At 38.9% G+C, this 16,811-nt stretch overlaps 1 protein-coding gene across 2 annotated transcripts; it reads left to right on the top strand.

The window, feature by feature from the left end:
- The first annotated feature begins 3,809 nt into the window (after window positions 1-3,809).
- myb (v-myb avian myeloblastosis viral oncogene homolog) lies at window positions 3,810-14,530 on the top strand. Of its 2 annotated transcripts, none has more exons than XM_042503993.1 (15): window positions 3,810-3,915; window positions 6,069-6,186; window positions 6,396-6,467; window positions 6,549-6,641; window positions 8,143-8,363; window positions 8,839-9,067; window positions 9,157-9,225; window positions 9,310-9,414; window positions 10,399-10,677; window positions 11,217-11,335; window positions 11,429-11,543; window positions 11,636-11,731; window positions 12,003-12,101; window positions 12,220-12,303; window positions 13,225-14,530. In XM_042503993.1, the coding sequence occupies exons 1-15, from the start codon at window positions 3,893-3,895 to the stop codon at window positions 13,333-13,335; spliced, it is 1,833 nt and encodes a 610-aa protein (XP_042359927.1). In that variant the 5' UTR covers window positions 3,810-3,892; the 3' UTR covers window positions 13,336-14,530. The 2 variants fall into 2 exon arrangements, with proteins under 2 accessions (XP_042359927.1, XP_042359926.1); XM_042503992.1 differs by having other exon boundaries at window positions 13,222-14,530.
- The last annotated feature ends 2,281 nt before the right edge of the window (window positions 14,531-16,811 follow it).

Here is a 16,811-nt window from a genome sequence, read left to right as displayed (position 1 = left end):
TGTCCCCAGCTAGGAGTCAATGGGTCTCAGCCTTCCTGCTCAACCTACTATGGAGGGGAATTTGCATACTCTGGCTCCCTTCCATCAGTTTGGTTTCAGATAACAAGATGTAGTTTTTAATATTACCCTCGAGGGAAAAGACCTGCTGGGCTTGTGCAGCAAAAAAAAAGTTACTGACTTTGCAGGCAAGATTCCATTTACACATTTGTTTATTCTACATGAAGTATGATTTGGGTAATTTCTTTTGCTACTTTTTACTATTATTACTGATGTTTTAGTCTATTTTGGTGCTCTCTCTTTGACTGACCCACTTTTCTGTCTATGTGGGGCATCTTGTATTGCAATCTTGCATGATAGCTGCTATATAATTAAAATTTGATTTGAATAGATTAGAAATACCACCTCCTCAAGGCAAAAATGACTGGAACAATACATGTGTACACAGGTGTGTATTGGATCTGAAGCTGACTGGCGATTGCAACCAGGCAACCATGTAATGCATTATATCACAGGCCTGCAGTTAGATATACTGGCAATCAAAGTTAACAGTAGTATAAATGTTACAAAGACTTCTGAACCAACACAGTTCATTGGTAGGTTGTATGAATAATAGTAAAGGAGACCGGGTGGTTTTGATGTCATCACTTAAAAACCTCTTAAACTATTTGGGTACCACTTTTATGTATGTAACATGTATCTGTGTGCTATTTGTTAACAGTCATTCATCAGTTGTTTTTTCAAGCAATATTAGCGTCACAATATTGGCCCTATTTACATGGAGATCATGCTACAGGGCCACTACTAAGTCCCTTTTTATGCCTCCTTTTTTTTCCACACAGAACCAAACCATGGACGCATCACACCTGGAGTGGTTTGTGACTATGGACAGCATGCCGGAATCATAGAAATAAGAGACGTGACGGGCGGGACATTTAACATAACAGCGTCTGCCTCTCGTATGACGTATAACATACACATCAGCAGCACTTTATAAAAAATAACAATGACATTAACATAGCAACAACAATCATTTACCATCTCTGTTATATGGCTTTTTAAATTATCATTATTATTATTATTATTATATATAAAGAGCCTGGCGTTCATTTTCAATATGAATGTAGTGCCAAAACATGTCTTCATTTTCTAAACCTAACCACATGCTTACCTTGCACAAGACAATAAATGTAAATATGAGGTGTTTTACCGATGTTGTAAGATTATTTTTAAAAAGGCTGCATACATCTAATGAGCAGAAATTGTGATTGGTGCGATATGAGATGTTACAATTGCCCCCAGTCTCCCCTGACAAAAAACAAAAACAATCTAAAACATATTTTCTGGTAGCTTCTTCATTTAATCCATAATCAGTCCTGTAAATCTTAATATTTCCTTGATTTACTTCACTGAACACTCTGTTCATCCTGTTGCATCAAATAGTAAACGTAGCAGTCCATGGCCATGTGTGTATTAGTGTGTGCAGCCCTTTATCAGGCCACTATTATGATGACTGCCCTGGGACAATAGGCTGGTCTGGGGTGATGATAATTACAAGTGACCAGGACAATACGGTCGCGTATGGAGGAACTAATACAATGAGAAGACACATACAAATAAAGCATTAACCCCCCCAGTCTTCCCTGCGATGAATGGCTGAGCGAGGACTGTCCTGGCTTAGGGAGGATGGAGAACCAAAACAAAATAATCATAATGCATTAGTACAGAATAATGCAGAAGTTATGCAATACAAAAAGAGGACCATAATGATATTACTCATCTTCGGGAGAAGGTTGCTGCAAAACAGGCTCAACTTGTTCCTAATTTAAATACCCATTTATTTATTTTAATAATGATTGCAAAGACGTTACACTGCAAAATCTGACAAGTTGAATTTGCTTTAAAAAAAATCAAAAAACTGATTGCCTTTCAAATGTAAGTAAATATAACTATTAATCTTAATTTACATTAACTTAATATGTTAAAAAAAATCTAAAATTGAGTTATATTTACTTAATTTTGTGAAGTTGTTACTTAAAAATGACAAGTTACATTAAACCAACCTTATACATTTTTAGCGACTTACAATAAATTGCGTTTTGTATCTGTATTCTAATGGTTGTATACATTCTAACTTCATTATTATCATTATTAATCAGTCATATTTGTATATTCTTAAACATGTAAAGTAAACACAGCTTGTAGATCTCCTAACTTCAATACTGTCCAAATCCTCTTTGTCATAACCAAGTTAAGTCAGACTAACTTGGTTCACTGAAGTTGCTAACATTTAGAAAGATCAAGGTAAGATCAAGGTTGTCATTTTTAAGTCGCAACAACTTTACAAAATTAAGTAAATACACCTGAATTTCAAGTAAACCTAACACTTTGATTTGAAGTAAACATAAATTAAGTGTATAGTTATATTTACTTTCCTTTTTCAAGACAATCAGTTTCCAGGATTATTTTAAGTAAATTCAACTTGTTGGATTTTACAATATAAGCTGACATTTAAGAAACTCAAAACTTCAGGGAACAACTCAGATAACATAAAGGCAAGTTAAAGGAAGTTGTCCTGTGACTTATGTGCAATAAATTCCCGCAAAAAAGCTGAAGTGCCACATTACTTTCTTTGACTGGCCGAGCACAAAGCTGATTTTATCGCTGGTTGATAAGACCAAGGTCTTGTATGTTTTATCACTAAGAAACACCCGCATTTGCAGCACCAGCAAGCCCCCCACAAACAACACATGCAGAGAGCATTTCAACTTCACTTTACACGCACCTTAAACACCAATTAAGCAATTGTTTACTTCGTCCAGATATGTCAGTTTCCTTCTCCTTTTCACCAGAAGAGAAGTAACTCACGCATATTGTTGACAGAAAGCGTTTAGCGCGGACGGTCAGGCGAAACGCGCCTTTAACAAGTCCACTGTGTAGTGGCATGGTGCGTTCATGAGCACCTCGTAAATCTCAGGTTCACCTACACATGCAGTCCTTGAGGCATCATTATTATCACAGCAACATTAAATTGAACAGTTTTCATTTGTAGCTTATTATAAAGCCACATTTTAATCATGGCATTGGTATTATGTTTTTTAATGGTGTAGATCTGACTACAAAGTGTATACCAATTTTTTTTAAAGTAGTTTATTCAAATCAAAAAAGGTCACAATGCATTATGTTTTCTGGCAATGAAATGACATCTTTTGATTTTAATCTGTTTCTTTGTATGTGAACTACATTTAAAAAAAAAAAAAAAAACATGTAGGCCTACATAGGCTATATGTACAATGTACATAGTCTATTTGTATTTTTCATATTTATTCTGTGTAACAGTGCTTTCCTACTGTGTAATAGGCTATCTTACCACTTACTGTGCAGTAAAATTTGTAGGCTGTATTTTGACAGTTAATATACTACACGACATGTGTGTATTTCAGTTATCCTGTGCTGCTATAATCGTGTCCATAGGCTACAGTGCCTCTATAATTAGATTTTCTATTAAATTTTATTGTGTTACTTTTTTATTTTATATAATTTGTATTTTGTAATATTTTATCTACTCATTAGGTGCTGTTACGTGTGACTTTCCCCAGTGCTGGATTAATAAAGTCTTATCTTATCTATGTTAACTTCTCCAGTTTTTAGTTTAAGCAGCAATCACAAAACCCTGGACGGTACCTGAAGTATACACCCCTGGACATGCGCAGTCGGCCGCACGCGCTCAGGGAGCGCCAAATTTACCGGGATGCGAGTGAGGGGAGGAGCAGTAGTAGAGGCTGCTGTAGTTTAAATTAATGTCAACCTGCCTCCTCGCCGGGAGAACAAACCCAGCTCTGATAGCGAAAGTACGAGCTCAGCGCAACCTGCGAGCCGCTCCACACACATTAACATGGCTCGGCGGCCGAGAAACAGGTAAGCTCACTCAGAACAATTCATTTTGTATGATTTTTAACTCTCTTTTCCCCACTGTGTGCCTGTTTTTGCTCAGGAAGTTACCGTTTTTCCCTCTCATGTTAAGTTAGAAATCGTTTCTGCTGGATACGGCGTGCGTTGAGGCATCATAGAAAAACTCTTAGTTTTAATTTAATTTTCATTATTTCGCCCTTTTTTAAGCTCTTTTGTATTTGTGTTTTTGTTTCTTAACCGTTAAAAAAGAGAGTGGTGGTGTGGGTGTCTCGCTCGCGCGCCCATGACAGGTGGTGGTCATCTGGCATGTGCGCTCCTCGCGCTGCTGTCAGTGGTGAGAGAGAGAGAGAAAGGGGTCTCTCTCTATCTCTCACACATACGCGCGCGCGCGCACACACACACACACACACACACACACACACACATACAGACGGATTAATAACATTAGGCGGGTGGACAGGCGCGTGCCACGCTGTGCGCGACATGGTGCGTGGACATTGGTTTTAATAGGAGCTTTTAATTAATACGAAATCAAACTATCTGTGCAGTATGGCGTTTTTGTGACTCTGTCTAAACGCACTCAGAGACTTGGATGTATTGTAAGACACATTTTAATATCCTAAATTTAGTGTTTGAACGATTTTGAATTGTTTTTATTTTATTGCGGGTTTTTTTTCGGTGACAATCAGCATCACAGACACCTTGTTTTTATTTCTACGTTGTTTTAACGTGCATGTTGGATGTTATACACTAATATATCTGGCATAAAGGTGATTTTAATCCTTGATAAAACTTGCATGAATGTTGCAGCAGCATCTCTCAAAGCGGGGGACGCTCAGTGTTATTTTGGAAACAGCGCTTTCACCGCGTCCTCTATGTGCACTTGTCTTGCTGGTTTTTTTTTTATTTCCCTTGTTTTGATGCAAAAGTCACCACAAATTTAACTTTTACTCACACCAGCCTTTCCTAATAAGCATCGATCGTCACCAGCTTTCTCTGCATTAAGCTTGCGTGTCAGGTTTTTACCAGTCATTGCCTCAGTGCGGATTATTGGTTTATTCTCGTGGTTTTGCACTGATAATCCGAGGAAAGTGCAAGTTTACGACTTCATGCATTGCGATAAGAGCAATGCTTATCATCAAACAGTTTCAGGTGCAGTTTTCAGTTGATTCATCGTGCTCAAAATGAGTGGAGCATGCTGTATTCGTTGTCTTTTGTTTGCTTGTTTGTGCACACAAAGTTCTCTGCAATTCATATTTCTAATTTAGTCTAGCTTTTATGTTTTACTAAGAGTAGTTTGACTGTTAAAATGAAAAAAACTAGCCTATTTTATACAACTGATGTGCTGAAAAGTTTAAAAGAAAAAAAGACTGCTGTGCATCACTTTTTGTGCTTCTTTGTATGGTCAAATGCTGTTTAATAGGTAGTCGTGCATTTGGGTAAATGGACAAAAATAAGGAAGATCATTCTCTTACATGCAGGCACGCATGCACGCACGCACACACACACACACACACACACACACACACACACACACACACACACACACACACACACATCTCTGTGGGGTTCCTGTTCACCTGTTGCTCTGTCTGACACCAAAGCACCCTACCTAGCTTCCACGTTGTCCATGCTCTACATTGTGATTGGTTAACCATCCACTCAGTCAATGTGTGTGTGTGTTTAGTGCGTGTGTGCATGCATGACTGTGCTGTACAATGCCACTGCAGGTCTGAACACGCCAGGGTCACGAAATTATGATCGCATGTGCCAATCCCAGTATCTGTGGTAACTAAAAACATTGGAACCTGTTCATCCATCCATCCTCCCCCTCCACCTCCCTCCCTCTCGCTGCTCTCTCTCTCTCTCTCTCTCTCTCTTTCTCTCTGTGTCTCTGTCTCACCCCTTGTGGGTGTCTTGGCTATAAGCCCTGCACCCAAACCTTCAAGAATGACTGGTTCTGTCTGTGTTGACACCTGATGAGTTAAAGAGTGGGCTGAGTTCTTTATACACTCTGTAAAGCGATGATTAGGGAGTAGTTTGAAAATAGACAGGTACTTATTGTGCTATTATTTACCTTCCTATTATCTTACACTATTCTATACCCAGCCTCCACCTCTTTTTAAAATGTGTCTTTCTGTCTCTCTCTCTCTCTGCAGTGTTTACAGTAGTGAGGAGGATGAGGAGGAGACTGAGATGTATGAACATGATTATGATGGATCTCTGGCCAAGGCGGGGAAGCGCCACCTTGGCAAAACACGCTGGACACGAGAAGAGGTACAAAACAATTCAAACCCTCAACACAAATTGTTTAACACGCCTCACATGTTGGATAATTGCCTCAGGAGGGATCACTTCCCAGGAACCTGGGAGCCTTTCCCTTATTGTCTGGTCTAACCACATTCTCTTACTATTATGTATAATTGCTACTGTTTATTGCACTGGCATACATGTGACACAACGGGATATGTCTTCTGTTTATTCAGGATGAGAAGCTGAAGAAACTTGTCGAGGTTCATGGATCAGAAGACTGGAAAGTCATTGCAAGCTTACTAACTGTAAGTACAAGGCCTGAGTGTACACATGCATGTACAAATGCACACAGATGATTACTAATCACCTCCTTTCCGACCTAACAGAATCGTACAGATGTGCAGTGCCAGCACAGGTGGCAGAAGGTGCTCAACCCAGAACTCATCAAAGGGCCGTGGACCAAAGAAGAGGACCAGAGGGTAAGAAACCTTCAAGAAAACCTTACAATGCACACACACTGTAGATCCATAAGCTGATAATACTCTGATTGCCTTGATAAAGCTAAGTAAATATAACTATTAGCTTTAGTTTTTGTTTATTTCACATTATTGTTAAGTGTACTAACATTTTAGTTGTATTTAGTTGTTTATTTTGCGAATTTGCTACAACTTAAAAAAGAGGAGTGAATAAACTTGTTCTTTGTAAGTGATAGCAACTTAAGTTTTTAAGTAAACCAATTTAGCCAGACATAACTGAACAGTTTTATGTTTTCTGCAAATTGGCTGAAGCTTTATTGAGTATTGATATTTGTGATAAAAAGATATGGAGTCTTGTTAAAATTTAAAGTAAAGTCGAAGAGAAAGGTTTAGTCTGAATATTTCTAGTTTTGTTAAAAAAAACATTACTTTATAAGGCTTTAATTAGTTTTGATTGTATTATTTTGTCTCTACAAACACTAGTTCTGTCTTAAGAAGCTCAGAATGGCATATTTTTAAATGAAAAGAATCCTGTGAGCTAATTATTCTCTGTTGTGCTTATCTTATTAATAAAATATAATCAGTTTCCATAATACTACTGTGTAAACACAACTGTTCAGTAAAGCCAGACTAACTTGGTTTGATTAAGTTTCTGCCTCTTAGAAAAACCTTACAAATTAGATATAAAGTAAACAAAATGTAAGTATGGGTTTCTTAGATTTTTTTTCCTAGTAAGATGAAACTTCAATCAGATTTTATTGTGCAGGACTTTATCCGTCACGTGCAAAATATTGAGAATCAATTCTAAAACCATGTACATCTTTTCATATTATAGTAGAAAGTAATATAGTTGAATACCACTTACAGGAAACAGGCAATCAAGTGTCATCCAAGGTAAAAAAAAAAGATTCTGTAGCAACTCCTTGGCTGCTGTTGCACATTTTAGTTTCCCAAAAAGTTACTCAACAAGTTACATGCTTACTCTCTTCAAACCTGAGAAGTATTTATTGAGCTAATCCAAAGGAGTTATATTTCCACCCAGATGCCACTGTAATGATTAGCAGAGAGGCTAACGTTCCACTGGAAACTCCCTCACCAGCAGGTGCTCACGTTTACCTCCAGAAAGTAAAAGATGAAGAAATAAGGAAGGAGGGAGAAAAGGAGAAGCATTCACTGACAGGATGTATTCGTTTCTGAGATTTTTTTTGCATAACTAATGGTTTTTTTTTGTCTTTTTCTCTTTTATTCTTCCTGCACACACACACACACCTGTGATCTTTTCACCTTATTTTTTTCACTCTGCTCCCCCTTCACTTCTCCCTCTCCTCCCTGTTATTGCTCCTTCCTTCCTCTTTCCTCATGCACCTCCACAACCATTTACTTCTCTTCCCTTTCAACGCTCTTCCTCCTCGCCTCTTGTCTTTCCTCTTTCTCTCCCCCCACAACACACACACACACACACACACACACACACACACACACACACACACACACCTACCCCCAGGTGATCGAGTTGGTCCAGAAGTACGGAGCCAAGCGCTGGTCGGTGATCGCCAAGCATCTGAAAGGGCGTATCGGTAAGCAGTGCCGTGAGCGCTGGCACAACCACCTGAACCCGGAGGTGAAGAAGACCTCATGGACCGAGGAGGAGGACCGGATCATCTACCAGGCTCATGAGAAGCTGGGAAACCGCTGGGCTGAGATTGCCAAGCTGCTACCTGGCAGGTAAGGCTGAGAATGGAGGAGGGAGAAAGGTGGAAAAAAGAGAAGTCAGATGAATCAGTGAAGCCTTGTTGGTTGACTGTGCAATGCTGCGGTCAGGGTGAAATAGAGGGGAAAGAGAAGAAAGAAATCAGAAAAGGGGTGAAATGAGCACACAGAATGATTTGGAGGAACAAGGCTAAAAGACCATTTCTGGATAGGGTGTTTTTGGAGAAAAAGGCTTGTGAATGACTAAAACAAAGGAAATGAGTGAAAAATGTGACGATTGTAAGTGCTCTGTACTGGTAACCCTTATCAGTTTTGTGCGTGTAAGTGCATGCATGATCAAGACTGGGTCTATCTGTGGCAGCCTCAGTGTGTGCCTGTGTTGATAATGCTATCAAGTACCATTCGAGGTCCAGGATGTCTTCGCAATTTGCATGCAGTATTTGTTTCGTAACGAAACTGTAAGTTCATACATGTTATTTATGACATCCAGGACTGACAACGCTATAAAGAACCACTGGAACTCCACCATGAGACGAAAGGTGGAGCAGGAGGGCTACCTGCAGAGCGCGACGAAGAACAGCAACACCTCGCTCTCCATCAGCCACGGCTACATCAAGACCAACAATCACATCATGGGTTTCTCCCACCACTCGTCCAGTCACGCGCAGCTGCCTCCCTTGTCACCGCTCCACTATCCCTACATTTCCGATGCACAAAGAGTGAGTGGAGCTTTAAAATTTGGGATTCTTGCAGGAGAAATATTGATTGTGTCAGGCGATTTGCTTATTTGACATGTTTCTGATAACAGGTACCGTTGCCGCTGGCCTTGCATTTGAGCATGCGGAACATTCCCCAGCCCGGAACCGCTGCTATACAGGTAAAAACAGCAAATTAACTCTTTAATTTATAAATATAGCAAAGCCGCAGGAGAACTGTCACTAAAACTCTGCTTTTTCTTCAGAGACACTATAGCGAGGAGGACCCTGAGAAGGAGAAGAGGGTGAAAGAGATCGAACTGCTGCTCATGTCAACAGAAGATGAGCTGAGAGGCCAGCCATCATTACCAGTAAGTCGTGTGTGCCATATTTAAGTGTGACAGCAGGATTTATGTGCCTGCATATTTGACCCGGGCTCTAAGAACAGTGGTTGGATGTGTGTGCTACTGTGAGGAGGAAACATCTGGGGGGTCTGTTTCTGCAAAAGTGATGAAATAGGACCTTATCACCATGTTAGTGTGTGCATGACCCCTTGTGCAACCCGCTACCCAGCACTTCTTTACATTAAAGTTCCCTTTCTTCTTCTCTTTTTCTCATTTGTTCAATTTTCACACCTCTTCCCTTATTGTCAGGCTTGCGTTTTCTCACATGTTCGTCTGACTTTTGTTTTTACAACCGCCCTTTTCAGGTTTCTAAGAGTAAGGCCTTAACTGGTTTTAAAACGTCTTAAATCAGTCTTTCAAAAGTCTTAAAAATGTTTGAAATATTGTAAGAAGGACTTCATTCTTTTCGGAAATTGTAAAATTCATTGTAACATCTCTAAATTATTGGTAACATCTACTTTGATTTAACAAGAATCAAGTCATAATAATTCAAGAAAAAAAGTCTTAATATTACTAGATCAATAATTTTACAATAAAAGAAAATGTAACATTATGTGATTAAACTTGTAAATTTACCAGGAAAGAAGTTGCAAATAAAGGCCAAAAAGTCACTAAGTATTTGTTTTAAAAAGATAAATAGATAAATAAACATTCAAAGTAGATCAGCCAACTTTTTTCAAATGAATAATAAAATCCTGTTTTATGTTACAGTATAAATTTGAGCAAAATTGTCCCGTCATTGATATTGATCAATGTTTTAGTTTCCTTTTTTTTCTTTTTTAAATTATTTTCATTGGTCTAAAATGCAATTCCGAGTGGGATTAAAAAAGGCTTAAATAGTCTTAACACACCATAACCTGTAGGACTCTTGCTACTGTGTTCATATTATCAGATGATTCATCTTTGACAGTTATTTCTTGGGCTCACTCTTTATATCCTTTTCTCCCCCAGATGAATTTGCCTTATCCCAGCTGGGTCAGCCAGAGCTCTTTGACCAACTGCTCAGATGGCGTAATGTTATTACCTCATCACCAGGCAGTCCACCAGGCAGCCCCTGCCCTGCCTCTCGACCAGAGCTGCCTCCCTGAGGAAAGCGCCTCTGCAACACGTGCCCATAGCAATAACGGCAACAACAATAACAACAACAACAACAACAACAACAGCAGCCATCACAGCAGTCCGACGTTCTCAAATACTCTTCCAGAGTTCATGGAGTGTGTCATCGATTCAGTGAGTACCTGCATTTACTTTGGTCATTTTTAGCGACTGTGTCACAATGGATGAAGATAGCTTAGCAAGTAGCAAAGATTTTAACAAGTAGTGGGCGTTGACCCATATTTTCCCGCCATTTTCCCAGAGCCTCCCCTCAGTGCATGAGGCCAGTACCAGGTGCACTCTCAGAACAGACAGGGTTTTGCCCAATCCGGGCTCAAGAGCTGCTCGCGGAGCATGGGCTGATTTCATCTGCTCAAATCCCAAGCCTTCGCCAGTCAGAAATCTTCCCTTTTCGCCCTCGGAGGTAGTTAAAGTAGCTGCGTGTGATCATAATCCATCCAATCACCAAACTGCCACCTGACCATATCAACAACCAATCATTCAGAACTAGCGTCTCTGATGTTTCATTTCAATCATTCATCTAGTGTAATTCCTCTTTTCTCCTTTCCTCTGCATTTCTGTAGTTCCAATCACAATCTTCCAGATTGTCACTGTTTTAAAACAAACCCATTAAACTACTTTGACTGATTGGTTTCTTTCCTTTTGTGTCACAGTTTCTCAACCAGTCCATGAGCCCAGAACACTCTGACAGCGACAGTTTACCAGTGAGCTCGCCTGTGGACTCCAAGCCTCTCATCGACCACACTATCAGGCCCCAGAAAGAGAATGAAATGTAAGTGGCTCTGTCTCAAATCTCTTATATTAAGCAAAAACGCAGATGTGCAGTAAATGAGGCTTTACTAATAGTTGTCTCTCTTTCTCTCAGGTTCAGAACGCCAAACATTCGCCGTTCGATCCTGGAATCTTCCCCTTGTACACCCACACCTTTCAGGTCCGCCCTGGCCATGCAGGAGGCCAAATATGGACCCCTCAAACTACTGGTGAGAAAGAGACTGCAGAAAAATATGTCATACCTTCTGCTGTGCTTGAGGAAGTGTCCTTGTGACTCACTGTCGGATTTGTGCTTTTCTAGAACTCCCCTTTGGAGCAGCAGATGGTAGAGTCCATCAAGCAGGAGCCGATGGAGTGCGCCATCGATCAGCCTCCTCTGAAGAAGATAAAACAAGAGGTACTTTTTACTCAGCTTAAGCACATATATAAGAAATTTTAGCGTTTATGTCGAGAAATTGCAGACAAATGTACTTTCAGTTTGCATTTTATTTATATTTATTTAGCAAATTCCATAAATTATACAAGTTTTTCCAGTTTTGCAACACACTCTTGATCAACTTAAGGAATATTTGGAAGTCAGTGAAGATCAGTGGCATTTTTTGAGCCTTCTATGTATGTACCCGAGTTTGCATGACTTGATATTTACAATGAGGTATTTTGAATTCTAGGTGGAGTCTCCATGTGAGAGGAGCCCGTGTATGCAGTGGGAAGGACAAGACCTTCACACGCAGCTCTTCTCCCCGAACGGCCCCGCACAGGAAGTACCTGTAAGCATAGCTTTTGACATCACAGCTGATGTTCTCTAAACCTTAATTACTCACAAATATCCACAAACTTTGACCTTAAATCCTGTTGTTAAAATATGTTTTTTGTATTTTCATACAGGATCTACTTACCAGCTCATTACTGAGTGAAGATGGACACAAAATCTACCACCTTCCTCACAGAGGCATTGGCAGCCCACTACAGGTGTGTATGAGTTTCTGTGTATAAATTTGTAAAGTGCTCCAACACAGAGTCCTAAGACGTGGAAATGAGTCAGCGTTTCAGCACCCCTGGTTCCCTCTTCTCAAAGACATTGAGTTTTTTTAATGGGTCTTTGGTTAGATGCCTGAAATAAGGTCTGTCGCTTACACGAGCTTAAGAGACTTTCACATTTTGTTTTAAAAGACGTCAGTAAATATCCCACATGTGAGTAGGGTTGCAGCGGTAAACTGGTTACAAGGTGTACCACGATATGAAAAACTGATGGTTATTATGCAGTGTATGTTTGCTTTTCTATGGTACTGAAAAAACACAACTGGATGGAGAATCTCACTTTTATTTTGGCTATTTTGAAAAGGGAGACGTTTTACACATACTTTCAGTTTTAAGAATTTTTTTCAATTATGGTAAAAAAACAACTTGTGTTTACATTCATATAAGGGAAACTGATAATAATAATGATACTTATAATAATGCTGTAGTGCTGTAGGGTCATTATATTTTGAATAATTCATACGGTTGCAACCCTTATGATAATTTTTGAAACTTTTATGCGTCTTTTGTTAACAAGTGGCTAAATGAGACTACGAAACGTCATCACGCTGAATACGTCTTAACAGCCTCATTGTGGTGGCCATGCTGAGATATGCAACTGGTTTAGTTCGTTAATTGCCCAGTGTTAGCTTTTTACTTCTGCCAATTGCATTTTGGCTTCAAAAAAGCTTATTTTCTGCAATAATCCAAAATCCAATGGAAAAATCCTATTCACTTTTTGACGAGAAAACCAGGGTGACACTAACTTCTCCATCAGCCAATAGAAAAACATCATCCTTTGAGCACACTATTAATTTAAGTTTAGAAATAATACAAAAACTCACCACCCTCTCTTTCTCTTGCCAACAGCAGCTCAGCTCCTGGGAGCAGGTGACCTGCGGAAAAACAGAGGAACACGTTTTGGCGTCAGAGCAGAGTCACAAGTACATCAACACTTATCCTACGAGGACACTGGTCATGTAGACACATGAGACACATGTTGAACTGCAGAGATCAACACACCCTGCGCTGGACGCAGCGCCGCGGATTACATTTTTGTTGTGGTACAACAGTTGGGAGAGGCTTTTTGCCATCAGTGTTTTTACACTCACACTTGTTGGATTTCAACCAACCAAAGACTAAACTTTTTTTTTTAGGAAATCTTTTATATAGAATTTGCTCTGGGTTCTGTTGTACATCTTATTACTTTTGGTTTTGTTGTTGTTATTATTGATGTTGTATTATAAATGGGTAACGGTGGCTATATAATTTGCATTGGGCTGTATTATTAATTCCGAATTTTGACATTAATATAAAGAACAAGTTAATTTATTTCTTTTTGTTTTGATAATGATGTTGTTGTTTTTTACAATTGGCCACTGGAGCAGTGTTGTAAGTTAAGTATTTAAGCCCTGTTAGCATTATCATAATCCAAAGTCATGTTAATGAATTCAAAACTGACAGTTAATGAATTCAAAACTGACTGATACTTTTCTGTTTTTTTCTGATTTTTTTTTTTTTTTTACTGGCTTCAATGTGTCTACTGAGAATTTCACGTGTTTGGTCTGTGCCACCTCATGTAAACACTTAACTACTGAGCAAGAACAGTCGTTACATGATCATGAATGATCATGTTTTAAGGGGCCAGCTTTATTAGTATTACCATGGCACCTTTATTTCATAAAAAACAATTTCAAAAAGTTTTCATTTCAGTTCATTTCTGGCCATCACAGTATCCTGAATGGAGAAACACTGAACAAACATTATATGTGTTTAAAATTTTAAGTATATTTATTTATACTTTTAAAAAAATCTTAAATGAGCTTATATGTTTGAAACCATGAGCTTCACCCAGTAAGAGTAAGACCAAGCTGCACTTGAATATTCTATTCTCCATTAAAAAAAAAGCAAGAGTACTAAACACTGATATTTTATATTATGCTACAAACGAATCCCAAATGAAACTTTTGTATGTTTAAAACATTTCTTTTGTATTGTTGTATAATGCATTTTCAATCAGTTTTCTTACTAAAACTGCAGTAGCCCATGTCAAACACTTAGCAGACAATCTTTTTTTATACGCCTTGTTTTTATACTAGCTTTTGAGCGGAAAATGATTTTATAAAAGCATTTATACATGCCAAGTTTTCATGTTTTTATACTTTTCTATACTGCCTAGTAAATAAAGTGTGTTGTTTTTATTACATGCTTGTTTCCAGTGTCTTTTTGGGAATACTATTTAAAGGTCTCATGTTGTCAGATTTTTATTTCTTTTTAAATCTATAGCAGGTAGAGCAGCTATCTAAAAACTGAAAGTATCAAAATGCTTCAGAGAAATGCACACTGTCTGAATTCAGAAATGGTGCCTTTAAACGAGCCATAATGGTTTTGTGTATTTGTGATGTCACAAATATACTATAAACTAAAAACATAAACATTCAAAAATGGTCCCTTTGTATTTCCTGTTTGAGTGTTTTGTAGTGTATGCGAATGACATCCGCTGATAAGAAGTTAACATTGATTTAAGCTGCTTAGCAATACAGTTTAAGTGAAAAGACTGATCTATCTATAGACCAAATCGCAATGTTTAGTTACAAAAACTTAATGGTAGAAAATCCTTGCATGGCACAAATGAAAACGGCGCTGAGCAGACGCTAGTCTTAGTTGGTTTTAAGCACCTAAAACGGCCCACCAATAAAACAGAAACAAAAGAGTTGTAATATTGTCATTAGCGCAATTTTAATATCTCATTTCGCCGCCCCAAAACATCCCCATGTGCGCCGCAATCCACATAAAGCAGGGAACTAAGCTAAAAAACACGCTATCATAGCCCAAAACAAACCATATGATTGGGTTCACCGCATCATTGTAGCTTTGAAATAATTTGAGGTCAGCTCAACTTTGGTGTGTAACGCGTCAAATGTCAGGTGTCAGTTTGTATCATCATGTCGCCGGGTTTTATTGAAAATATATTGTAGCCTGTTGCTGTGTTGCTCGTAGCGTGAATGCAGCATGAGAGCAAACTGGGCTTAAAGAGACAGAGGCTAAAAAGCAGCATTTCAGACAAAGGGTGAATACAGGTATATTTAGGCAGACAGTGTGAGAGAAATGGTGTATTTTTTTAACATTAAAGAATGTAAACATGTTCTTATAGAAACACAAAATAACTGTATGAACCTGAAGATCAGCATCGTAAGGGACCTTTAAAAAAAACCTACAAGTTAAAGATATAACAGTGATCGCAATTCAACAGCCACCCCTCAAAGACAACAAATAGCATTTCATATATTTAAGCTGCAAATATGCTTTTATTAGTCTTTCCTTTCGTACAAATAGCCTGTAGTGATTTAAGTTACACATGTAAATAACACTGAAGGCACACCATTGTCTGGAGTGATTCTTCTGTTTAGAGTGAATTAACTATTTGCTCTCTGGTGTCTCCTTGCTATGCAAATTTTTTTGTGAGGACTGTAGTATTCAAATAGCCCCCCCCCCATCCACCCAACCCACACCACACACACACACACACACACACACTCACACACACACACACACACACACACACACACACACACACAATCCTGCAAATACAAAGGTTTGTTGTCATAAAGTTATCCCGAGCATATCATAAAAATTTCCCTCCATCTGCCAATTATCAAGTAAAGTGTGGAGTTATGAAGGTAATAAGCAAATGTCCCAACCGTCCTCTTTTTCTGCGGATAAGACGGACCACTCACGTGAATGTTTCAGAAACACAAGGAGGAATTCTGGTGAAGCTAACTGCCTTCAACTCCTTCACACACCTAAATGTACTGTGCACAATTACTGTATAAAACACCATTGCTCTCCAACAACACACATTCACATGTGTATGAGCTCCACATTTAGTCTCTTGAGGAGACTTGTTTTCCTGTGAGGCCACCAAAGCCGAGGGGGCCCAGACTCAGACCAGGAGCTATATTTACACCCTCCTCTCCCTGCAGCCACCTGCACACCCACCTCGCCCTAATCCAACACAGTGCCCTCAAATATAGATTTCCATCTCAAGTATCGGAGGGATGCATATACAGAAATGACATTCATCATGACGAACACACGACTGACAGGAACTGTGATGTTTAAGAACAGAAATAGTTTCCTTGGGGGCAAATGCATGCTTGCTGCAGCTTTAAGTAATAAATATGCAATATATTCATATTTTGAACCCTTTGAAACCTGATTGGCTTGATTTCTTTCAAAAACATTAGATGAAGGCAATGAGCAATTTAATAAGTAATGATCCCAAATTTGCAAGAAATTAGAAAAAACAAAACACAAAAAAAAGCCTTCTTTTTGTGAGTGTGTTCTTGCATGCTTTTCCCTATAATGAATTCTGATGACATACAAAGACACACAGTGATTTTGTCCCTCACAGTCTGACATAAAATCTCTATGAATGTAGTTACAACCCCCCCCCCCCC

This window comes from Plectropomus leopardus, chromosome 16 (assembly GCF_008729295.1).
Source record: "Plectropomus leopardus isolate mb chromosome 16, YSFRI_Pleo_2.0, whole genome shotgun sequence".
NCBI classification, from domain to species: domain Eukaryota; kingdom Metazoa; phylum Chordata; class Actinopteri; order Perciformes; family Serranidae; genus Plectropomus; species Plectropomus leopardus.
Note: the sequence above shows the minus strand (reverse complement) of the source record. Positions and strands in the feature narration are given on the sequence as shown.

Coding starts and splice junctions, on each gene's coding strand:
- myb (XM_042503992.1), top strand. CDS start 3,893: ATGGCTCGGCGGCCGAGAAACAG. Junction 9,068..9,156: donor ACATTTCCGATGCACAAAGA/GTGAGTGGAGCT, acceptor TTCTGATAACAG/GTACCGTTGCCGCTGGCCTT. Junction 12,304..13,221: donor GCATTGGCAGCCCACTACAG/GTGTGTATGAGT, acceptor TCTTGCCAACAG/CAGCTCAGCTCCTGGGAGCA.